The sequence below is a fragment of the Fukomys damarensis genome, unplaced genomic scaffold, assembly GCF_012274545.1.
Source record: "Fukomys damarensis isolate Sample0158 unplaced genomic scaffold, DMR_v1.0_HiC HiC_scaffold_23, whole genome shotgun sequence".
Classification (NCBI taxonomy): Eukaryota; Metazoa; Chordata; class Mammalia; order Rodentia; family Bathyergidae; genus Fukomys; species Fukomys damarensis.
This window is the reverse complement of record NW_022900935.1, coordinates 8,878,637-8,905,732: the sequence shown is the minus strand read 5'-3', so window position 1 is coordinate 8,905,732 and position 27,096 is coordinate 8,878,637. Positions and strand designations below refer to the sequence as shown.

Here is a 27,096-nt window from a genome sequence, read left to right as displayed (position 1 = left end):
AAAAGGGAAGAAAGGAGCTGGATATGGAACACCACAGGTGTTAGCTAGCTAGGCGCAGAGGTGGTAGCCTGTGCTTTATTAAGCAACTAGAATGTACAGGAATTGAGTTTCAGCCTTGGCATCGGCCCAGCTGGCAGCACATAGCTGAACCCAGCCAAGATGAATAAAGCTAATAAAGAACACATCCTCTAAATAACTCTGCCAAGGCCAGTGAGAGACTACTGTGAATGAAAATAAGCTTCAAGTCCAGGAAGCTGCCAATAACTGGGCTCTCCCCGTTATTTTTTTCTTTTCCATTGTTTATGTTCTTCTTGTCATATAGACACATATATACAAGCTGGACTGTCTTACATTTTATGAACCTGTTCGCAATTCCATATACTCTTTTGTTGCTACAGAGAGGTTAAATCTGTTAAGTTCTTTGAGACAGCTAAGACTGCTCAGGACTATTTAGAGAAACCTAGAAGACAATGGAGTCCTAATATCCTTCACTATTATAATGAGGCATGATTAGTTCTTTATCTTCTTTCTTTTACTTGAGCATATACTCCACAAATTTATCAGTTTCAGGTTAACATAATGGAAAGAGCACAGACTTTGGAGACTGAAAAATGTAGGTTCAAATCTTAGTATTAGCTGTGTGGCCTCTGCCAAGTCTTTTAACTTCTCCAAGTTTAGTTTCTCCATCTTTGAAATAACCCAACAATGGTGCCGTTCAGGAAAAAGCATGTATGTGATTATTGCAGTCGTGATTCTTGTGAGATGATGCAAGCTGAACTAACCACTTTTTTCAGCAAACATTATCTTTCTTCCCCTCGCCATGGTATTGGGGATTGAACCCTAAGCCTTCACGTTGAGCTATATCCCAGATTTTTATTTTGAAATAGGTTATTCCTAAATCACTAAATTGCCCATCCTGGGCTCAAACTTGTGATCCTTCTGCCTCAGCCTCCTCAATTACTAGGATTACAAGCACGAACCACAACACCTGGCTTCAAACATTAACTAATTTAGATATTCAGATGTCACTTTCTCCAAAATTAAATGATCTTGTCACTTCAAAGAAGACAGCTTATAAGCATCTGCTTCCAATATAAGTTTTCAGGTGAAAAAACAGAATTTTAAAACCACGCATCCAACAGCATGAACTTAGTTTAACATCTTTATAGTACATAAAGACTGTTGTATTCTCGCCCATCTAGAAGTTAGTTTGGTTAAGATTCAATTATTCACTTTAATATTAAATGTGAGCTGTTAAGAGGGTAAAATGTAATAGAATCCTAGAATCTCAGGTGTAGAGGAAACCTCAAAGGTCATTGAATTCAACCTTCCACTAATTCAGGACTCACGTTGACAGCATCCCCTTTAAATGCTCAAATTCCTGTACCTAAACTCTTGCACAGACAGAGATTGTAACTTTCCAAAGGATCACTTTTTAATGCTGATAGTTAAAATGGGTAAAAATTATTCTTTCTTTAGAAGTGAAGTATGCTTTCCTTCAGTATTGGTCTCCTGGCTCAAATTTGTCTCTTGTTTACCTGAAGCCTTTTCACAAAAAGTCTGTTCTTGATGATCTTGTTCTTCTACTTTTATTTTTTTCCAGCCATTTAGAATATGATGGCCATGTTAGAAAAGAGGATTTTCTGATGATTCATTTTTCCCCCACTGGCAAGTAGAAATGGTAATTTACAAGATTTGAAGAGTCCTTTTACAATTCTCTTTTGTCACAATATCCAAGTTGTGATAAAAGTAAAACTTTCATCAGACAAGAGAATTCTTCCTCTTTTTCCTGTGATAACTTCTCTTCATTCAGATGAGTAGGTACATAGAGTATTTGCCCTTAGAAATATGGAGGCCCACCTTAATACTAACTTCTGTCATACATTTGGTGTGACTACATATGGTCAATAATCACTGTATACCTCCTAGAAAAGAATGCAAGTCACCAGGCTAGACCATAGCAATATGTTCAATCTTTGATTTATTTCCTATTTAGTTCTTGGTCAAACTAATCATTTTGTAAAATTTACTTATTTATGGAATTAGGGATTGAACCCAAGACCTTCACATTAACTACATCCCCAGCCCTTTTAAAAAAATTTTTTCACTTTGAGATAGAGTCTCACTAAAGTTGCTAAATTGCCCAGCCAAGGCTTGAACTTAGGATCCTCCTGTGTCAGCCTCCCAGAGTGCTGGGGTTACAGCATGCATGCACCACCACGCCCAGCTACTACTCATTTTTTTAAATGCTGTTTAGAAGGATGTTTAATGAGCACTATCTGAATAAGAAAGGAAATGTACATTTACCAAGCTCATGCAAGGTCCCAAAGACACATTGATACATAATTTCCATAAGCTTCACAAACTACTACCCCCTCTTGGCATTTATAGTAATTGTCCTTGTTTTATATATCAGAAAACAGGTTCAAAAAGTTAGAGGGAGGAGTACAAACTAAAATTTATTGAGTCCCTAGGTAATGTCAGACAGTATTTTTTGTAAATCATCATTCATTTATTCATTAATACGTTGTCAAGATTCATATAGTTTTCAGTCATTCAGTTTTCTATATACTCTGCTCTTTCCATTTTGTACTGATAGTTACATGATTTTTAAATATTTAACTTATTTTTGTGGAAATTATTTTCTGGAAAAAATCATTTTGTTACTGTTCTCTACCAACAAACCTGAAACAACTTTCATGCAAATCAACTAATTCATTTAAATATCTCTGTTCAGTGTTAACATCTCTAAAGGCCTAGTTTACAGTATTTAGACACATCCTCAAACTTCATCTTAAACTTCATAATATCCCATAACTGAAGGAGGTTATTTGCAAGGATTTGAACCTAGGTCCTGGTTTCTGACTTCAAAAATCTATGTTATTTCTACTACACTGCACTCCTGTGTTCCTCAGAAGAGGTTTAGAGAGAATCCTGGGTAGATAAAGCTGATAAAATTATAAAAATGGAGTTAGTGTTAAAGTATTTTGAGAATTGTGAAGTGTGATTCTCATACAAGGGGTTCGCATTAATTATTTTAGAAATGCATTAATGGGACCTACCAAAAACTTCAGAGCCCTCGCACCAGCATCTGGTAATTGGGAAGCATTTGAAATGTGTGTTGGAAATAGAATGAGAAAGACCAGGAATGGAGAGAGATTCTTCAAAGCACCAGTAACTATCTACTGTACATATGCACAAGAGAAGCCAGCTTCTCAGGCCAGGCACATGCTGTTCAGCTGTAGGAAATGAAGTGTAGTTGGTATTCACAAGGGAAATCATTTATGACTGAATAAAGCTAGCTGTATACATGATTTTGCTACCAGCCATGTTAGTGGAGATAATAGCTAGGGATTTTAGCTTTCTTGAAATTACAAAGGATTGGAAGAGCCATCTTGGGGCATTGGGAAGGACACCTCTAACAGTATTTTGAGCACATCACCTTGCATCCCATCCTCCTGTACAGCTACTAGTAGTATGCCTGTGTTTTATATTACCTAGAAGACTCTTTGGATCAAAGTTCATGGTGCTCTGATTTCTTGTTCTTTTTAGTGATAGTATACTGTCACCCTCTGTGCATGCGTGTGTGTGTGTGTCTCGAGAATTATATTAACATAAGTCAAGAAAAATAATGTTCTCATCTTGACTAACTTGGTAGGAGGTAGGCCTTAATCCCATCCAAAAAAATGTGTATATATTTTCCACATAAACATTGAGAGGTTTTTAAACTTGGCTTTCCCAGTAACATCTGTAACTTATACTTGGCTCTTAGTATAATATATGATATTGAAAATTCAGTAAATTCAGTCAGAAATACTTAATTTCTCATGTGTATTGGCAGTGTGTGAGGTACAATAGAAGATTTAGTGCTATTAGGGGAGATGAGATATAAATATATATTTTCTGTATCCTGTTTAGATTTGATATATATTTTTTGAAGCATAGAATTCTCATAGGACATTCAAATGGAAAGAACTTTTTAGAATTATACTAACTTTGTGACTTAGCTAGTTGTTTAATCTCCCTTAATCTTAGTTTCTTCATCTTTTAGGTGGTGACAATAATAGCACTTACTCATAAGCTCTTTTAAAAAGTGTCATTTTCTGATCTAATGTCATTATTTTATGCATAGCAAGTTGAGGCCCAGTAAGTCACTTCCTTAGGTTTTATTTGTCTTAACTGTCAGATGATGTATGTTGTTTGTATAGTAATAAGTAAAGTTAATCTTTCATGGATAATATTAAAAGTTTATGTATATTATAAAAGCAGATGCTTTTATAAAATGATTGTCAAAATATAATGACATTTAACAGTTACCTAGAAATATATAAATATATGAAGCTCAAAATATATAATTTGCTATTTTTTTTCCAGTACTAGAAATTGAACTTAGGACCTTGATCACAAGGCAGGTGCAGGGCCACTGAGCTAAATCCCCAGCCCTATAATTTGCTATTATACAAACTGAATAAGTGAAAAGAGAGAGGCCAGGTATATGTCTGTTATCCCAGTATTTTGGGAAGTTAAAGCAGGAGGATTGCAAGTTCAGGCCCAGTCTTGGACAAAAACCCTACTCAAAAGAAAAAACTGAAAAAGGACTGAGGATGTAGCTCAGTGTGTGTGAATGTCCTGGGTTCAGTCCCAGCACCACCACCACCCCTAGTAAAAGTGAAAAGGGGTAGGTTGGATAAAGCTTCTTGGATTTGTGTCATATACTTAAGGACCCCTAAAGTTGGTGCCCAGTTGGAAAAGGAATTCCTGGGAGACTAATCTGTGATGGCCCAAGCTAAGAAAATGCTAAGAAAAAGAATGACTGAAAACTGAAACACAAGGGCATATGTCAGGAAACTTAAATCAGAGGACATGGCAGAATCAACAGAGCTTGTGCAGAGGGACTTTTCCCAGGAAGAAAGAAGAGACATGGAAGATTTTAACTAAAGAAGTAACACAATCACGCTTGTTATTCAGACAGATGTCTGTGGCCTATTATATAAAACATAGAGGTAATGATGGGTGGAAATAAGTTAGAGGCAGGGAGACATCAATTCACCATTTCAGAGATTAAGGCAAGAAATTATGAAGATCTGAATTAAGGTAGACACAGTGGAATTGGAATGAAATAAATGTCTATAAAGCATTCAGGAGACAGTTTCTCTGGAAAAACTTGTTCTTTCTTTAGCCACATTCCATTAAGCTTTCAGGGTTAAAGACTCCTAAAACTAGAAGCATGTGAAGATCAAGCTTAAGGAAACCATGGACTTGATGCCAAACTAAGCAAATAGAGTAAATACTGAATTGAAAGTAGACTGTGTTAGCAACAGAATGTGCCACATCTAAACATGGATATGTACAAAAACCAGGAAGCTAAGTCTGAAATCAGCCAGCAGTTTCAAATCAAGACAAGTTGTCTAAATGAATTTGCAGTTGAAATACATAATTTCTCCTAACCTTAAAGCCACAATACTCAACCAACTTCTGAAAGGGTAACTTGACTTCTAGGTAATACCTTTTTTATTCCAAAGACACCAAAATAATTGCCATATACCCCTTCATTATTTTAGATAAGATATACTTGCCCTTTTGTATACCTAATCATATACATTACCAGTGTTGGAACAGAATTGACAGTTTCCAGAGTAGCTAAAAACTAGCATGAGAATAAATGATATTTCTTTAAGTCAGCTTGAAAAGCTAGAAATTGCTGGTGATGTGTGTAATCCCTATAGTAACTGGTCTCAGATAATGCCCAAATTATCCCCTGTGAAATAAAAAAAAATTGGGGTTTTTCATACCAGTTATTACTGTGAGAAGTATGAGTAAAAAAACAGTGAATGGGGAAAACAAAAGCAGAATACTGACTTGTTTGCACTCTGAACTCTCAAGTTAGTTGCTCCACTTTAGCCAGAGGCACATGGTATGTCCACAGCCTGTACCTGAAGATTTGGGAACTATGTGCAATGTGGATTAGACTGTATTCTGAGTCTGTAAATATACTGGAGAAATAAGGCATAAAGCAGTGAAAGCAAAGCAGAATCCTAAAATCAAATGCTAGATTATGGGTTATATTAATTCCTGCAACTAACATTTATTGAATACTTACATAAGTACAGCACAATTCAAGGAGGTGGAGATAGAAAGTTATATCTGTCCTTAGGAAGTTATATTCTTATTAGGGGGTTACAGAACATGCGTAAGCAAACATAGTTAATTTCTCTGGAGAAAAATAAAGTAGGGTATAATGAAAGTGGATAATAAAGAATGGTGGTAGGGTGGGAAGGTATTGTGTTATATAGGATGATCAACGAAAGCATCACCAAAAGTACTATTTGAGTAGAGATACAGATACCTTAGAAAAATTCTTTCCTGGCCAAGGGAGTTGCAAGTTTTAAGTGCACAAAGCAATAGGGTACTCTGTATGACACTTCTCAAACAGTTCTCCTTGGGCCCTTGAAATCCCCAAGAACTTTTCAAAGAATCTTCAAAGTTAAAACTACTTTTCAAAATAATATTAATTCCACTTGCCTTTTTTGCTGGGTTGATATTTGCACTGATGGTACACAAAGAATGAGTAAAACTCCCGGCACACTGGCATGAATCAAGGCAGTAATATCAAATTGTAATGACAGTGATAATACATTTTACCTCTACATGTTGCCAAGGAACCAAAACAAAAAAAAAGAATGGGGATGTGGGGCAAGAGGAGGAGAATCAGGCTTACTTATGAGTGTCCTTGATAAAGCATCAAAATGTGTTAACTTTACTAAATTTCAACCTTTATATACATATCTTTTTTGTGATGTTGTTTTGAGACAGACTTTCTACATAGTCCAGTCTGCTCTGGAACTCACTGTATAACCCAGACTGGCTTTGAACTCATGGTAGTCCTGCCTCAGCTTCCCAAGTGCTGGGATTAAAGGCATGCACCACTATACCTGGCTTTACATACATGTCTTTTTAATTTTTTGTGTGATGAGAGTAATTCTGCTACTACTGAAGTTTTGTGTTTGCCTCAAGAAAAAGCATTTGTACAGTTTGTCCACTTTCTTGAAGAATCTGTATAACTCAGTGAAATAATATGTTCTAGATGACCAAGTCATGATGTGGATGAAAATTCATTCAAAGTTCAGGGTAAACCAATGGGTTTTAATATTAACAAAGTATGAGAAGTTCATTGGTATGGTTTCAGATTCCACATTTCAGTTAACATTTAGGAAGCTACCACTTATTGAGTTCTGGTATAATACCAAGGGTAAATATTCAGAGTTACTAGAAGTCTTTTTAAATACTCCCCCTTTTCCAAATATCTTCACGTATGTGGATTTCCTTCATATACTTCAACCAAAATGATGTATGGTAACAGATTGTCTGTAAAAGCAGATAGGAGAATCTAGCTATCTTCTCTAAGATCAGACATCAAAGAAATATGAAATAATTACATTCTTGTCATTAAATTTTTTTGGGGGGGTGTACCTGAGATCGAACTCAGGACCTTGCGCTTGTGAGGCAGGTGCAGTGCCACTGAGCTAAATCCCCAGCCCTGTCATTCATTTTTTGTTTTGGGAAAAACAGTAATCTTCATAAAGATGTTTAAGTGTTTTGCTAATTTAATTTTTTTTATTTCTCAATTTTAATTTCTTTTGTTTTGGTGCCAGGAATTGAATTTAGAACCTTGCACTTACAAGGCAGGCTTGGCGCCCCTGAGCTAAATCAGTGGCCCTCAATTTTAATTTCTGATATAGATGTGACCAACACAAACAAAGGGTTTTTGTAGTTTTCAATAAATTTTTAGAGTAGAAAGTGCTCCTGAGAACAAAATCACTAGCTTAGTATATACACGGTAAAGGACATTGTTGTTAAAAGTGATCTAGGAGCCAGGCATGGTGGCGTATGCCTGTAATCCCAGCACTTGGGAGGCTGAGGCAAGAGGATCGCTGTGAGTTTGAGACCAGCCTGGGCTCCATAGTGAGTTCCAGTCTCAACTACATAGTGAGATCCTGTCTCAAAAAAAAAAAAGTGATCTAGGGAGGGGGCAAGAAATTAGGTCATGAGGGATCAGATCATAAAGGATTCACTAGGTTTTCATAAGGATCTTGACTTTGTAAGTAAGGTGGGTAGTTTCAGAGGTTTTGAGGTGAGTAATAAGATATGAAGCATGTTTAAAAGGCTCACTGTGGTAGCTATGTTGAAATTAGACTAGAGAAGCAGGGACAAATCATTTAAAAGACTATTGCACTAATTCAGGTTAGAGATAATTAATGTTGGCTTAGACCAAGGAAGTAAGAGAGGGAATGATGGAAAATAGTCCAATTCTAGATGTATTTTGCAGTTATGGCTGATGACTGCTGATAGGTCATGGAGTATGAGAAGACATGTGGGTTTGTGTTCTCAAAGTACATTTCCTAGACCAGTGCCATCAGCATCACCCAGGATCTTGTTAGAAAGGAATATTCCCAAACCTATAGAATCAGAAACACAGAACCTAAGGCCCAGGAACGTGAGGTTTAATAAGCCCTGTAGGTGATATTGATGCTGGCAGAAGTCTGAGAGCCACTGGTCTAAGGAGTCTGTGTATGATTAGAGCAGAAAAGCTGTCCAATGACTATCTTGGGACACCCTCAACATTTATAGATTGCTAGGGTATTCTGGGATCTTTCTTTTTCTACAGTAAGAACCTTGGTTCCCACCAACATCAGTCATACGTATAGGATAGTTTTTGCTACACTCATGCCACTGTGGGAAAAAAATACCTACAAGGACAAATTTAAGATTTGCTTGCATCTTACTCTCCCTAAATAGCGGATATATGAAGTACTGTGTTCAAAAATTAATTCATTTACTTTTTCCTGTGTTACTTTTTCCTCAGTTGGATTCATCTGTTTGTATTTGCATTGTTTTAGGTTTAATTTTTCCTTTCTTGATTTAATTTTATTATTTAATTATGTAGAAAATTAATTTGCTTCAAGAGTCAAAAATGTTTTGAGAGAAGTATTCTCCTGCCCTTTCCACCACATTCCCTTCACCACTACTTTCCTTTATAAGTAATCATTTTTGTGGTTTTCTGGTTTATCCTTCCACTGTTTCATTTTACAAAAGGAAGATGGTATGTGCATGTCTCCCTGCCTTTCTTTCTTGCACTCTTCTCTATTCCCTTTTGCACTTCGCTTTCTTTTTTCCCTTAACAGTATACTGTAGGAGTCACTATGTTAAACTCATAAAGAGCTCCCTCATTCTAAGCTACAGAATATGCCATTGTATATTTTTACGTTTAGCTCAGCAGTCTTCTATGGGTTTGGGCATCAGGTAATTTCTGGTATTTTACAATTACACATAATGTGGTTGCCGGGGATTTAGCTCAGTGGTTCTGCTGCCTGCCTTGCAAATGCAAGGACCCAAGTTCAATCCCCGGTACAAAAAGAATAATAATAATACTGTTGTGGTTAATAAATTTATATACATATATATTTTATTTTTGGAAATTTATCTTGAGGATAACTTTCTAGAAGGTATTGTTGGGCCCCAGGATAATAATTTTATTGGATATTGCCAAATTCACCTTCATAAAGATGATAGTATTTATTCTCACCAGCAATGTAGCATTGCTTGTTTTCCTGCAGCCTGTCAACCATGTATCAAGCTCTTGACTTTTTGTCAGTATAATAAGTGAAAAATGATTTCTGTTTTGATTTTCATTTCACTTTTGAGTGAAGTTTGACATCCCTTTGTATGTGTAAGGACCATCTTACCTTGTTTTTGTGCATATGTGAATTGTCTTTTTCTTTATTTTGCCCATTTATTTCTAGGTCATTTCCCCCCTTAATTTAAAAAAGTCCTTTGTATATTTAGGTATATTAATCCTTTTATTGTGATCTATATTATAAATATTTTCTCCCAATATGTAATTTGCATACGATGTTTTTACTACGTTTGACTACTTGTCATGCAAACATTTCAGTTTTATTCTCTAGTTAAATTTATCAACTTTTTATAACAGGGACTCGCCTTTATTTTCTTTTTTGGGAGGGGCGTGCTGGGGATCAGGACCTTGCACTTGCAAGGCAGGCGTGGCACCACTGAGCTAAATCCCTAGCCTTTGAATATACATTTTAAAATGAAACAGGCAAACTGTGATAAAAACAACATGGTACTGGCAAAGAAACAGACCCAAGGATCAGTGGAATAGATTGGAAGATAAACAACTCCAGATGTACTCAGCTACCTCGTCTTTGACAAAGGGGCCAACGATCCTTGATGGAGGAAAGAGCCTCTTCAAGAAATTATGTTGGAAAATCTGGATTTTGACTTGCCAAAGATTAAAACTAGACCCTTATCTTTCACCAGACACTAAACTAAAAATCCACATGGATTAAAGATTAAATTTTAAAACAGAAACACAAGCTGGGCGTGGTGATGCACGCCTGTAATCCCAGCACTCAGGAGGCTGAGGCAGGAGAATCGCTGTGAGTTTGAGACCAGCCTGGGCTACATAGTGAGTTTGGGGTCAATCTCAACTATATAGTGAGACCCTGTCTCAAAAAAACAAAAGATAAATAAAATAAATAAATAAAACAGGAACATGAAACTTGCAGGAAGATAAGTTAGGTAGATCTCTTGAAGACATTGGCATAGGAAAAGACTTTATGAACAAATCCTCAATAGCACGGGAACTAGCACAAAGAATCAACACCTGGGATCTCATTTTATTAAAAAGCTTCTGCACTGCAAGAGAAACCACCAACAGAGATAAGAGACAACCTACAGTCTATGTGGGAAAAAATTTTTACCAGCTGTTCCTCAAAGGTCTACTATCTAGAATATATAAAGAACTCAAAAAAATCAGACCTCCCAAATATAAAGACCCAACTCAAAAATGGGCATCTGACTAGTGTAAAAACTAAAAGTTTCTCTGGTATGTAAAATGGGCACCTGAAATGAACAGACATTTCTCAGACAAGTAAAAGCAACAAATAAATACATGAAAAAACATTCACCATCATTGGTCATTCAGGAGATGCAGATGAAAACAACACTGAGATTCCATCTCACCCTAGAAAGAATGGCTGCTGCTATCAAGAAATAAATAACAAATGCTCGTGGGGTTGTGGGGAGAATGGAACCTTTCTCCATTTTTGACAGGAGTGCAGACTGGTGCAACCACTGTGGAAATCAATATGGAGATACTTCAAAAAACTAGGATTAAAGGTTCCATTTGACCCAGCTATCCCTCTGCTGGGTCTCTTTCCAAAAGAATTAAAAGAATGAAACTACAGTGATATATGCACATCCATGTTTATAGCGGTACAGTTTGTAATGGCTAAAACTTGGAAACAGCCCAGTTGCCCACCAACTGGAAACTGGATAAAGAAGGTATGTGTTTTTTTTTTTTTTTTTATAAAGTGGAGTGCTACTCTGCCATAAAGAACAAGAAATTAGAGAGTTTTATAGCTAAGTGGATGCACATTGAGACCATACTCGAAATAAATAGGACACACATGTAAATACCAATAGTTTCTTTGGTATGAAAAACTAAAAGTGTAAATAAGGTTCAAATTGTATAATTGATAAAGTGAAATAGGGAGAAAAGGTCTAAAGGAGTAGGGGAAGTGGGAAGGGTAGGGCAAAGGAAAGAAGGGAAAAGAAAAAATATGAGAAAAGGAAAAAATGGAAACAGTCTTTGTAAATAGGGAAGAGTGGAGGGAGTGAAGGGAGGGCAGTGTTATGGGGATAAAATAAGAACCAAGATCCATCATGTAAAGGTACAAAATTCCAATGATGAATGTATAACTGTACTGTATACCTAAAAAGTACCAATAAACTCAATGAGAAAAAAATGTCTTAAAATGAAACAGGCAAAATTAATTATTGAAACATTTTGCATTTTTACTCTCTTCAAATTCCACTGTTTTTCATACTTAAGGTACATCTCAGTGAGAACTAGTCATATTCTGTGTCTTTCAGTACCTAAGGCTTTTTGTATTATATAATACATACCTGGAGTTTTGCAGGTATCTGCCATATCATCTCCAAATAGAAACTGTCTTACTTTTTACTTAATTCTTATGCTTCTTGTTTTCTTTTATTAAAATAAATTGGTCAATACTTCCAATGCAATGTTAAAAATTAGTAAAGATAGTAGGCATCCTTGGCTTATTACTAGCCTTTATGGGAATGCCTCTGATGTTTCTCTAATAAGATGTTTCTTTTAGAATCTCATGTTTGTTGAGACTCATGCATACAAAACTCAGGAAAAAATGAAGATGCCTCATAAGAAAAAGAAAAAAATCAAGAAGTAAAGTTGTAGCTTCAGATATTCCTGATAGTACACATATTTGCTATCTAGAAGGAAGGAAAACTAGTGGCATCATAGGTTATTTATTGTTTAAGAAAACCCTCTTACAATATAAACAGAGAATCGAAAATTTGTAAGAAAGCCATCAACTTTTACTATTAAAGGAGAAATCATCAAAATGCTGAAAGAGGGCCAGGGATGTGGCTCAGTGGTGCCTCGCCTACGTAGCAAGTGCAAGGTCCTAAGTTTAAACCTTGGTACTGGGGGGAGAAAAATGCTAAAAGAAGGCCATATGTTGAAAAATCTGAAAAGAAAGAATGCTGAGATGATTTCAGATATCGAAAAGAAAAGGCAGCATTTGATTGAAATTAAGAATGAACTGCTTCTGTTAAAACAATGGCTTGAAACAACTACAAACAAAATAAGATAAACTGAAGGAGAGAAAGTCTTCCTTCAGGAATGTAGCGTATTCTTTCTTAAATTGAATCATCTTTATCAAGATTATTCAGATCTTCAAGAACAAAAAAACAAGCACAAAGGAAATATATATGTCTTACCCAGACTTCCAGCTCTGTTGTTTAAAGCAGAAACTCTTGGGAGATGAAAACCATCTGTAAAATATCAGTCATAGTTATAGAAACTCCTTAACCAGGAGAAAGACGACCAGTCCACTAAAATATGCCTGTATAAAGTTAGTCTTTCACTACTTTACCTTCTGAAATTGTACTTTCATAAATGAAACCTCTTTTTTTTTAAAGAAAAAAAATGTTGCCTTTAGAATTAGATGCATATATTTTTATCATGTTAAGGAAGTAGCTGATTATTTGTATTTTCTTAAGTATTAAATTTTGTCAGAAGTATGTTCAGTATTTATGGAGAGAGTCATCACATAATTTTTCTCTTTAGCTTTATTAATGTGGTCTACTGATTGATTTCCCAGTATTGCACTATCTTTGCATTCCTAGTAGAAACCCAACTTCGTCATGAGCTGCTTCTTCAAACTTTTTTTTTTAGAAATAATTTAAAGCTCACAGAAAGTTACAGTAGCACAAAGACTCTCTTTCCCCAAATTCATCAGTTATCAACATTTTACCTCATTTGCTCTATCATGTGCTTTATCTACCATAGATAAAATTTTTAACATTGATACAGTAGTTTAGCCTGTCATCCATATTTTTTCAGTTTATTCAGTAATGTGCACTATTTTCTTAGTTTGATGTTAGAATCTGATTACTAATGTTTTATTTACCATTTTATATCAGTATTCACAAGTAATATTTGTAATTTTCTTGATTGTGCTATTTTTTTTAGATATGATATCAGTGTTACCTTTACTTCAATGCTATCTTTACTTCATAAAAAGGATTTAGGTTTCCTTCATTTTCTCTGCTCTTAAAGAATGTAAATAACATTGGCACCATGTGATCTCTATAAAGTCCTGGTAAAATTCTGTGAAACTGTTTTGGCTGCTACTTGATTGTGAGAGTTCCTTGATAACTTTCTCTCTGTTCGTTCCATTATATTTGGTCACATGCTTAAAATTCCCCCTGTAAAGTTGTGTGGGCCTACCACTTTGTTATAGGGTAGTTGCTTCATACCTTTTACTACTTTTCCATCAAAATTGATCTGTTTAAGCTTTCTTTTTTTATTGGGATGGATTCCAATAAACCGTTTCCCTGGGAAGTTATCCATTCCATCTAGGTTTTCAAATTTAATTGGATAAAAAAAACACAAAGTAGTCTCCTTAGGGTTTTTAGTTGACTTTGATTTAGTCATTTTGAACATTGTTGCTTCTTGTAATACTTGTAATACTTCTTGTCATACTTTTTCTTTCTCCCTTTTATGTTTGATTAACAGTTCATCTATGTTGTTGTTTTTAATTATATGTGAACTTTTATTACTGGCAGAATTAGCCTCTTCAAGACAAACATCCTCCTCCAGACTAACCAAGCTCCCAAACCTAGGGTATAGAAGGATCAGAGTAGGAGATTGGTCAGTACATTTTGTGGAGTAGCATCCCCCCAAAATGCACATCTAGTTTTATAGAAACATTTATAACTAAGCATGATATATTTACTATGCTTATATAGAAGACTTATCACTCTAAAGAAAAGCACGTTGAAGGATCTACAGACCATAGAAGTGAAACAAAGACAAATTTATCAAAGTGGTATAACAGTATAGTTTCAAAAACAGCACTGTTGGCCGGGCATGGTGTCGCATGCCTGTAATCCCAGGTAATCCCAGCACTTGGGAGGCTGAGGCAGGAGGATCGCTGTGAGTTCGAGACCAGCCTGGGCTACATAGTGGGTTCCAGGTCAGTCTCAACTATGTAGTAAGACCCTGTCTCAAAAAACCAAAGAAAAAAACAAAACAAAAACAAAAAACCCAGCACTGTTTATTCTATCCTGGGTCACTGTTCTTTTTACTGTGCCACATGTGGTTCATGGGGATATGAAGGCTAGAAATTTACTCCTTCCTTTCCTGATTTCTTTTCACCTTTTAGTTTGGGATCTCCAGAACATTGGCTGTACATATTAATTTTCATAAGACCTCAGATTACTCTCTTGGTCTTTTCCTCAAATACATTCGGTTTTATTTAATTATTTGCTAGCAATATGATGATGCCAAAGAGAGCTGTCCTATGTTTTCATGGAAATAACCACAGATTTTCATTCCTTACTGTGTATTATTTCTTAAGAAAATGTTTATTACTAGCTTCCATTTTCAGATCAGCTTTAGGCTGATCTTACACACTAACTATACACATTGTCCCATTGTTGAGAGGCTAAATAACCTGCCATTTATCACATGCACTTTCCCTGCTTTCTTTCCATCAAGAGCATATCACTTGTACAAGAGCATACCACTTAAACAAGAAAGAACATACCACTTGCAGGTGGTAGACCCAAGATAGATGAAACCAGATCTTTCTGATTCCAGAGCCAATTAACTTTTCACAAAAATCTGAGTTTTAGGTCATACCTCTCCATCATCTGTACAGATCTAAAAGTCACTTAGAATATAAAATATCCTTAGAGATTCTTGATTCCTAACCTACCATCTTCAAAACCTACTTCTTTAGTTTGCCCCATCATGGTAAATGACAACCAGTTCATCCTACATCGTTCCTTTTCTCCCCCACTCTGTTTAGTTAAGCAGCACTGTTAGCTCTGCTTTTAAAAGGTGCTTTGTATTAATCCATTTTTTGTATCCTCATGGCTATCACTTCAATCTCAGTCTGTTGGAACAGACAGCCTCCTTAAGACTTCTCTGCTTCCATTCTTACCTGCCTGTAAATCCATTTTCCATAGAGTATCCAGAGTTATCTTTTTCAGAAATAAATTAGATCATGTTCTTACAGTGACCCAGAAGGTCCTACATGACCTAAGTGCATCTATTTTTCTGAATCCATCTTGTACCAGTATTTCTTTTGTTTATTCGATTGCAGTCTCTCTTCCTTCTTGTTTTTTAAATAAGTCAAGCTCATTTTTTCCCTAAAGCCTTTGCACCTGCTGCCTTGTCTGCCTGGAACTCTAGATCCTCACATCTTCTCAGCAGAAACTTCATTTTCCACTTAGTGAATTTTCATACAATATAACTACTATATAATATAGCCCAATAGTGACTGTTTGTTGGATGATTGTGTAAGCAAATGAGTGAATGAATGAATGAGAGGAAAGATGTATAGTATGATAGAAACAGAATTTGAAATAAGTCATCCAAAATTCAGATTCTACCTCTTACTCAAATTAATCACTTTAATATATGCCTCATAGACACAATTTAAAAGCCTAGCATTTTAACTGGAAGTATAATACTTCTTGTGCACCTTAATGAATTTTAATGACAGTGAGAGTTGTCCATTCTGTTATTGCACATAGTGTGCTACCTCTTTCATGGGAGGTGCTTAATAAATGTCATTTCTTTTTAGCAAGCTGAACTCTATCATTTGGGGAAACCCATATGCAAACTGTTTCCTGCATTTGTGGTCTTAACAGTTTATATCTGACTTTGTCATCATTATTCATCAAAAGTATAAGACTACATACACATATATATGCACAGGTAAGAAGAAATTTGTCAAGAAACACAGAGCAGTTCTATCTTTGTATGCTGCTGTCCTGCTTTAGATGAGTTTCTGCCTTTATACTGACTGTCATCAAAGTTGCAATACTAATTCAAAGAATTCCACCTTTATACTATCACCAAAGTTGAAATAGTAATACAAAGAATTCCCCTTTCACCAGGACTCCTCATATGTTAACATTTCTATCTCATTTATATTATTCCACTTATACTGTTTATCCTGTTTGTAATTATGCCATTATGTGTCATGATATGGTTTTTTCTGAACCATTTGACAATAACTTGCACACATAATCTCTTTACTACTAAATATTTTAGCACATATTTTCTAGAAACAAGGGCTTTATCTTATATGAACATATTGTTTTTTAAATTTGAAGTTAATACAGTATATAGTAATAAGAGCTAACCTGTAGATCTTACATAATTATTTTAAAACCAAAAAATTGGTATTGATATAGTATCAGTGGCTAATCTATAACCTATAATTATTTTGTCAGCTGTCTCAATTCTGCAGTGTCTTAGGGAAAAAAAATTCTAGATCAGAATTATGCTTAAGCATCATGCATCTTTTGTGCCTCTCTCTCATGTGTGTGGCAGTGAGGGAATGGTTTCTGAGGATTGAACCCAGGTTCCTCACATCCCCAGCTCTTTTATGTATTTTCTTATTCTGATATGAGGTCTTGCTGAGTTGCCCCAGCTGGACCAAAAACTTGTAATTCTTATGCCTCGAACCTCCCAGACTGCTGGGGTTACCAACATATACCACAACACCTGGCTTTAGTCTCTTTTAATCTACAACAGTCTCTTGTTCCTTGTGTTTTGTGACTTTAACAAATTTTCATAAATATTTTTCAAGTTAGTCTGCAGATTGGCTCTCACTCTGGGATTTTCTGATGTTAGCTCATGATTAGAGTCAAGACACGCAGGTGGTGACATTCTTCCCAAGACATACATGATATCTATCTTGTTACTATAGATAGTAACTTTAATAACTTGATTCTAGCTGTACTGGATACCACATTTCACTCTGTACTGTTTTTTCTCTTATAATTAGTTATCTTGTGCAAAAATACTTTGAGACTATAAATACCCTGCTTTTCATCAAACTTTCACCCTGTAGCTTTAGCATTTATTGACAAATCTTGCTTGAACCAAAAAAACTCTTCAGTACTTTTCTGACCAAGATGTTCAGCCTTATCTTGAATTTAACATACCCACTGAGTTATGGTTGACTGTGCAAAGATCTGCATCCTGTCTTCTAAAGATCATGCTTCTTTAGGGCAAGAATCACTCTGAGTTCTTTCTAAAGTAGGTACTTGGCCAACCTCAATACTTAAGATTTACCAAACTTCAAGTAATGTGGCCAAATTGATTAAAACATAATTGCCACTGTGCTTTTGCTGATCCAGACAGATCTCCTTCCTAGGCTGTTTGACAGTGTGTGCAAAGTGAAAACTCCAAAGGTTGTATCATGCCTGACTGTGCCACTTTTACTTCTCTGAGGTTCACTTTCCTCATTTGTCAAACAAATGTCAGCCTTCCCAAGATCATCATGAAGGCAAGATGAAACCACAAATGTACAGAAACTTTATCAAAGTAATGTTGATTAACAGTCAAATTCTGTCAACCTTTGTAGTGTTAATACGATGAATAATATTCTTTGTCTTCCTAAAAAGTGGAAGTCATTAAATTATTTAATTATATATATTGGGAAAAATAAGAAAGGATTATGTTTAACCAATTTACTGTTTTGAGTTGCCATTGTACAGAAATTAACAGCCATGGTGGTCTAGAAATGTTAATTTTTTTCCATTTCTACAGGGGTAATGCACTGTATTAAATATGTAAGGTCATATCTTCGTGGGTTTGATTACAGAAACTAATAAAGTATTCTCTAAAAAATGAAAAAAAGAGAATAATATAAGACTACAAGAGCAAGAAGCAACTTAAATATGTTCAAGGACCATTTTCATCTTCAGAATTAAGGATTATTTTAATTTTACATCATTGCCTTTTCTCTTTTACTTTCCTTTTTAGTTTTATTTTAGGATTCCCTATTTTTAATGTTCATATAGAGATTTCTTTAACTGAAATACCGAATAGTTTCTCTGGTGTGAAAAACTATAATAGTACACAAGATCCTAATGAGATAATTAATAATATGAAATAGGAAGTAAAGGGCTAAAGGTGTAGGGAAAGTGGGAAGGGTGGGAGAAAGGTAATAAGGGAGAGGAAAAAAATATGAGAAAATGAAAAAATGGAAATAAAGTGTTTGTAAATGGGGAAAGGAGGAGGGGGTGAAAGGGCAGGGACAACGGGAAAAAATGAGAATGAAGACCTATCGTGTAAAGGTACAGGATCCCAATAATGAATGTAAATGTATTGTATACCTAGATTGTACCAATAAACTCAATAAAAATTAGAAAAAAAGGGTTATGTTTAAAAGACAAACTCAAGGTCATTCCATAAGGGATAGAACTAGAATTAGATCGCTGGTCCCCTGATACCAATCCAGTTTTTTTTCCAAGTAGGATAATTAAGTTACAGTGTGGCAAGGCAGGTCAGGACTTCCATACAGAAAGAACTTTCCAATCTTGGAATCCCTCAGGATAGCCTAAGAAAATTCATTTATTAAGAAGCTTTTAAATTAGTGTGAAGCCTAATCTCAGTCCCAGCTGCTCACACAATACCTGTATAACCTGATTTTTCAGACTTGTTCAAGATATGTTTGAGTTTTTTCTGTCTAGTCATTTGAGCCAGAGAAAGCAACCTCTTTGCCAGTTGGCATCATGGACTTTTATGTGTAAACTTAAAGGGAAAAAGAGATGTGAAACTATTTTCTATTAGAAGAGCTAAGTAAAGCCCTGTTCTGTTCTGTGTTTATGTTTTTATTCTGCAAACACATACTGGCTACCAGTTAAGACCTTGGCATCTCATTGTGTGTTGGCAGGAATACCAAAGTGAATAACTTACCTCCCTACTCTTCTTAGATTCCATATTCTATTACTGGGAAAATAAGAGTAGTCTTGAGATTTAAAGTAATTTAAAGTAAAAACATTTCACTTGTTTAGTTATTCAGGGTCAGGTGTGGAATAGGTAGAGAGTTGAATTTAGTGAGAGTTGCCCTACAACATGTTGGAAAAAAGAAGACAAAATTATGTATCAGTGGTTCTCAAACTCTTTGATCTCAGGGAGCTTTTTTTTTTATTTTTATTTTTTTATTGAGTTTATTGGTACATTCTAGGTACACAATACCTCAGGGAGCTTTTGTATCATTAAATACCTCAAAGAACTTTCTGTGTATGTGAATTGTATCTCTCCATTCTGCCATAATAAAATTTAAAACCTTTTAAAATAGGAATATACAAGCACATATTACATAGGAACAACATAGGAAGTACAGATAAAGAAACTGTAGTATATCCATACAATGGAATGCAGTCTTAGAGAAAAGACAGGCACTGGTCACAAAAGGACAAATACTGTATAATTCCATTTATATGAAGTATCTAATCAAATACAAAGAAGCAAAGAATATAACATGGTTGCCAGGGAGCAATGGTGGCAAACCTATGGCACATGTGGCACAGTAGGATGTTTGTGTTACTGAAAGCTCTAAAAGGTTTGACATCACTGGACATCACTATGGGGGGAGGTTGTTACTCATTGGGTATGACGTTCCAGTCATACACGAAGAATATGTTCCAGAGATCTGCTGTACAACATCATGCCTATAGTTAACAATATGTATTATGCACTTAAGAATTTCTTAAGAGGGTAGATTTTATATTAAGTGTTTTTACCACACACACACAAAAACCCACAATGAAACAAAAAACTTTTTGAGGTGATGAATATCTTTATTACCTTGATTGTGATATCATGGGTATTTACATGTTATATGTTAATGTTTATGTACCCAAAAATGTAGGTAATGATTTCTGTTCAAAAATATTTAGTAATGAATAAATATTTTTCAAGTAAAAGAATACACAAGTACATATTACATTAGTTATCAGAGTGAGGACATCATACATGTAGCTTCTCTAGAAAGCTTCACTGTGAGAGGATGAATGTGAGAAAGGCAAATAATATGTTGTATCATCATAAGTAAGTATAGTTTTGGCCTTATAAACCTTCTAAAGGATCCATAAGCCCCCCAACCACACTCTGAGAACTACTTTTTCATGTGTGTACTGGCATTGAACCCAGAGCCTCACACATGCTAAGCACATACTCTACCACAAAGCTACCTCCCCAACCTAAATTCACTTTATCAATAGTAGACATTTGGATTATTTCAAGTTTTCAGTGGTTACAAATATTATTTGCTATGAGGATTATTTTATACATATGCTGGTGTGGATGTATAAGAATTTCTCTGGAGTTTATACCTATGATTTGAGTTCCTGAATCATAGGTTATATATACAGCTTCAGATTTATTAGATAATGCATTTATTGATGCCCCAGGAGGTCTTTCTGAACTCAACATCAAACTCAGTAAGCCATACCTGGCGTCAAATATTACCTAATAGTTGTGCAAATTTTGTCAATTGTTCTTTTCTTTCCCAAAAGTTATTTTTAATCCAGACTTCAGTAGAGAATCACACATTTTATATTAACTGTGAATCACTTTAGTCTTTAGTCTCCTGAATTTGGAATAGTTCTTTTTTTTTTCCTCATGATGGTGTCAGGCTGGCATTTTGTTGAGTGTGCCTCAGTTTTGTCTGTGAGACTGAGGGATTATTGATTTGGGACAGAGATAACACATACATGGTTATTTTATAACTTGAAGACATATAGTGTCTTCAGTGTGTTACATCAGGAGACACATGATATCAATGTCTCCATTGTGGATAATGTGCTGCCATTCCCTCTTTCTTCTGGACTTGCACATTCGTCTCATTTCCTTCAGGATTCAGCTACACTTTTTAATCTCCTTTGCTGAATCCTTTTCTTCTCTCCAGCTTCCAAATATTGGAATATCAGAGAAATATTCTTTTTTTCTTGCCATATTGTCTTTTTTAAGTACTAGGGATTGGACACAGGGCCTTTGTACTGGGATACATCCCCATCCCTTTTTATTTTATGGGACAGGGTCTCATTAAGTTGCCAGAATGTGCTGGAACTTGAAATCCTCCTGCCTCAGCCTCCCAAAGGGCTGGAATTACAATCTTGCACCACCACATCTGACCCCTTTCTTGAGTATGTACTCATACCCTAGGTGATATCATCTAACACAATAGTTTTACATATCATTTACATACTTGTGGTTCTCAAAATGTTATCTACAGTCCTAGCTAGCTCTTTGGAATTCCAGATTCATATATACAACTACCTACTTAATATCTCTGTATTTTTCTGGACTTCTTTTCCCAGTGTTTATGTACATGACATCATTATTCTCCCAGCTGCTTAAAGCAATAACATTGGATCATCTGTGGCTCTTCCCTCTTATTAAATATGATTTTAATTGAGTCTACTTGGTATAATTTTACATTTTCTCTTTGCTAATTTTCTGTTCACTGATACCCAATCACGTCAGCTCCTCCTTCAAAGTATATTTAAATCCAGCTACTCATCTGTTCCAGTAATACTACCTCATTCTAAGATTCTGGCTCACTATTATCTTTTGTCTTTTTTTCTCTCTTTTATCTGATACAATTTGTTTCTGACTCTCAGAAGTCTCATTTGGGCTGCCTTTTAGTAAAAACCCTACCTATCCAACCCCCTCAAAAATATCCACTGTGTTCAAATTTCATATAAAGGAATCATAATATATACTCTGAATTATTTTGTCTAACACTTTCTGTAAGATACATTCTTGTTGCCACAAAGTTTTTTTTTTTATTTCTGTGTAGTATGTCCCTATATGAATATACCATGTTTTTTAAACAATTATTTTATTGAGCATTTCGTTTTTTCCAGTTTTGTGTCTTAATTGAAATGCTTGGTGGTGCATTTTTTGTGACCATTTTTCTAAATACATCTTGTCATTTCCCTGTTCAGTGACTTGTCTTTGAACCTAGAATAAGTTCAGTTTGTATTCACAGTCTACAAAGTCTTAAACAGTGTTACTGCTACTCCAACATACTATCCCTCCCACCTCCCCTTTGCTCACTCAGTTCCAGCTATGCTAACTTCCTTCCCCTTCGGCAAACACACTAATATGTTCCATTTCACAATCTTTGTACTTGTTTACACCGTCTACTTGAAAGGTTCTTCTGGTTCTTCCTTCAGGTCTTCATAGGTGTGTGCCTTTGTCTCATTTGGGAGTTCTGCGTAAGTGTCATCTCCTCATAGGGACTCCCTATACACCTCAATCTCTTTCCCTGAACTGATTTGCTTTTTGTTGTTTTTCACTTTTTTTTTTCTTTTTGTACTGGGGATTGAACTTGGGCCCTTGTACTTGCAAGGCAGGTGGCGGAACCACTGAGCCAAATCCCTGGCTGAACTGATTTGAATCATAGCACTTATCAGCACCTGACATATTGTACATTTGCTTATTTTCTATCTGTCCCACTAGAAGGTAAACTCCATGAGAGTGGAAATTGTGTATGCTTTGATCACTGTTCTATCTCCAGAGCTTAGAACTGTGTACAACCTATAGTAAGTGCCAAATAACTGTTCATGGAATGAGCTAGATACCTTTGTCTCAAAAATTTCTCAATTTTAGAAAATGATGATGCTTGGAATAAAATTAAGAAGCACACTAATATAAATGCATACAGAATACATTGGAGTTGGGGAGAGCATTGAATGAGTTCGAGACTGAGTAAGGCCTCAGTAAAGAACTGGCCATAGGTTGAATGTTGAAACAGTATCTAACCAAGAATAAAAGAGATTTCAGAATATGGGGCTAGTAGATCAAGAAATTAGGTGACAGTAAATGGCATCAGGTATAGTTAGGAGAGCAAGGCAGACATAAAGGCACAGAAGTCCTTGGATAGCAGGATAAACTTTACCTTAAAGGTAATTAATAGGGAGCAAAGGTTTTTAAGATTAAGAAAGATGCTAGAAGGTGTGTATTTCCATGTGTTTCATTGGTTCTCACTGTAATAATCACACTGAAAGTAGATTAATGTAGATGTGCTTGTCAGTGGAGTCCTGGCTAAGTTTCAAAACAGAAGTTCTTAGCTCACTGAGTACTACCTGGGGAGGCATCATGTCCTCTTCTGTGCCTCAGATTTTTATTCTCAGGAAAGGAGTGTGAGCTGAGAGCCAATCCAGTTCTGAGCTGTGATTCTTCTGTTCATGTGCTTCAGCTTGGATTTAGGTATTGTCTTAGACACTTTGGGGATAAATCTTTAATAATTTGATCTTTATTTGGCAGAAATAATTTAAAACTTTCAGTTTTAGTCACTCTAAATTCAAGTTTCTTCTGTGATTTTCTAAACATTTAGGTCAAATGCCAGGAAAGCAGCTTCCTGGGACAAAACTCTCCAAGCAGAAGTGCAAGTCCTTTTTTCTTCTGTCTGGGATGGGAATGCAAGGGAAGGAGGGGTGATAGAATGAGTCTTTTTCTTTCAGTTGTGATTCCAAAGAATCCCTACCCTGCATCTGATGTGAACATTGAGAAGCCCAGCATCCACAGCAACACCAAAACTGTCTTGGAGCACCAACCAGGGCAGAGGGGGCGTAAACCAGGAAAGAAGCGGGGCCGAACACCCAAGACCCTTATTCCCCATCCCATCTCTACCCCATCAAAGTCAGCTGAACCTTTGAAATTCCCAAAGAAGAGGGGCCCCAAACCTGGCAGTAAGGTAGGTAAAAATGTGAGTTTTTTAGAAAGGGGAAAGATGTAATGAAAGGGGTAATTCATCCATATCCTTCCACCCCAGAAAGGGGCATATCTTGGCCCTTTTCTTTACCTAGTGTTATGATTTCAAGAGCAGTGTACTAGATTATCATTCCTGTTTAGCTGCTTTTCTTGGAGTTAGTGATATTAGAGATAAGATCATGGGGATAGGAAACAAATTCTCACTTTGAAATTACTCATATTTTAGGGGATTCTTGTTTAATGTCTTTCATAACTAGAAGGCCCTTGCTTCTTATTAACTGTCCCACTCTGTTAAGACATGTGAACAGAAAGAACAAATTGATTTTGTAAATATATTTATTTTGCTAACCCTGTCCCTTCTTTAGTGTCAGACCCTGTATTAGACACCATTTCATAATATTGTATGATCTTCATAAAACTCTGGAAGATATTAACATTATGTATTGTTAAGTACATTGAGACTTAGACATGTGAAATAATTTTTGAAGGTCATATAGCTAGTAAATGTCAAAGGCTGCTTGAATTGGTCCCTAGGTCTTCTAGTTCTAATGTCACTGTTATCCTACCACATTTTTACTCTACATTTCTTAAGGGACATAACACTTAACATCTAGCTTTGAAAAAGACTGTTGTTGAGCCAAGCTTTTTTGAGCAGTTTTACTGAAAGTACTCCCTCTTAGTCATGAGAGTTTTTGATGGGTATCTTCCCCAGGGAAAGAATTAACATGGATTAAAAAAAAGTTCCTCAGCAGCTTCCCAAGCCCCTCTCTAGCATCACCTCCTCCACTCATTTCTTAAATATTGGGATTTTTCAGAATCTCTTTCTTGAACTAGAATACCAGAGTTCCAATGTGGAAATGGTGCCCTATTCTCTCTGCATTGTCCTTCCCAGTTTCATATTCTTCCCTAGAATTGGTTGGTTGGTTAGTTGATTGGTTTGTCTGTCTGTATGATTCTTTGCTTTGATTGCTTAGTAGCTCTAGCTGACTTAAGTTCTTATAGAATGTAAGTTTCTGAAGGTCAATAACCTAATCTTTTTTTCTCCTACACTGCCTTGTATCTCAGTCTCTTGAGAGATGTTCAGTATGTTTGTTGGATGGAGGAATGGGTGGGTGGGTGGATGGATGGATGATTTTAGCAGTGATGTTACTAATCTCAGCTGTCTCTTGCTTAATGCCTTTGAATTCTCCATGTCATATCCTAATCCTCCTGTATAGGGATAAATCTGTTTCTGATCTGTTATAACCAACCCCTAACCTGAGGCATAGTTCATTTTTATCTCTTATACTCCCTTTTCCTGATGCTGTGGAGGAAAGGCTAAAGTCCCTAGAATGCCAAGGTCTGAAAAGAAATGGTTTTGATGATATAGACACATCTTGAAGATGGTCAGAAAGGTAGAAACAGAACCAATAAGCAAGTATTCAAGAAGAAGATCTTCACAACATAAAAGGAACAATTAAGTGTATCTCAAAATAAAAATAGCTTCTGTCACTAATAATATTTCATCAGGCACTAGATGACTCTACAGAAGGCTTGTTTTTTCAGGCAGAGGAGGTAGAAGCTTTAGATGGATGGTTGGATTAAATAACCTTTAAGATCCCTTAAAACCCAGGAACTATGATTGCCTCTGTTTTGCTCCCACAGGAGATTTTGAACATAGTAACCAAAGTCTTTATTTCTATTCTTGAAAGCAGTCGTTCTCATCCTATCCTGTATTTTATGTCCTGGCATTTGATTCCCTAATTCCCCTTCCTATAATTTTGCCTACTCTTACAAGAATTATCTGTTTTCCATTTTATTCATGAGCCTTACAATCCTTTTTGAAGGAAAAAGGAAAGCTTTGAAGCCAGACAGACAAGTTTAAATCTCATATCCACTTGGGGCTTCTTGTATGACTCTGAGAAAACTTCTTTGGGGAAGGCTCTGAGCCTCAATTTTCTCTCCTATACAATGGAAATGAGGTAACATATAAATAGATATAGTACATGAAAATGCACCTATCTCAGGTAGTAATAATGCTTTTCATCTTATGGCTTTCTTGTATAGTAATGACACCTAATTACCAAGCCTGCTCTTTCAGGAATCCCAGGAAATCCTATCAAAAAACTCATTAAAATTGGACTAATCTTTCCCTTTAATCCTGGCTCAATACCTACATGGATTTTCACTTTATAACAATATCAGAAAATAACCCCCCCCCAAAAAAAAAGAAAAGAAAAGAAGCTGATGTCCAATTCTGACTAGGGCTTGCATAACTTTCCCAAGCAAAGCCATCTTATGTATGCCTGCTGCTTCCAGTGTGATTTCTTTAAATGGTACAGTCCTAAAAGGCAAACCGATTTATACAGCTTGCCTCAGTGGACCCTTATGAGGCAGTTAGTAAAAGAGAATTTCTGGATCTCCTTGAAGCTATTTTCCTTATATTAGGAAGGCTTTTAGAAAATAATTTCTTCAAAACAAATCTGAAAAAAAAAAAAGCTAATACAAAATAATTTCTTGGAACCTTCTGAGATCTTTTTCCCCAGAAACTGTCCCAAAAAGCAGAGGAGATAACAGATTTCTCTGAAATTCTACTTATTAATCTCCCATTACTGGTGATTCATACTGTATGCTTCATGAAAAACATTTATTAAACTTATTTATATATTAAGTATTATATTAAGTATTAAGTATTTATATATTAAGTACCTAAGCAAGGAATGTTACTCACAACTAGACCTTCGAGGAGTTCCAGGCTAGTAGGGGGTGCTTTATATAAACATATAATGTCAATACATTGACAAATGCAAAAGCACAAAATACAAAGGTAGCAAAAAGTAGAGGGAAACTAGGAAAGCTTCCTAGATTAACAGAAATGTGTAAATAGAATAAATGGCATTTCATTCAAAAAAGATAGATTGCTAGGCATGGTGGTGCACTCCTGTAATCCCAGCACT

At 35.7% G+C, this 27,096-nt stretch overlaps 1 protein-coding gene across 10 annotated transcripts in view; it reads left to right on the top strand.

Moving 5' to 3' along the window:
* Nucleotides 1-27,096, top strand: part of Scmh1 (Scm polycomb group protein homolog 1) — a 167,560-nt gene that overhangs the window by 105,540 nt on the left and 34,924 nt on the right. For 9 of the 10 annotated variants that reach the window (XM_010625942.3, XM_033767856.1, XM_033767857.1 and 6 more), the window contains one exon: nucleotides 23,911-24,143. The exons of the other annotated variant lie outside the window; for it this stretch is intronic. In XM_010625942.3, coding sequence (XP_010624244.1) covers nucleotides 23,911-24,143 — 233 coding nt within the window. The remainder of the gene's footprint in view (nucleotides 1-23,910; nucleotides 24,144-27,096) is intronic. 10 annotated transcript variants of the gene reach the window in all.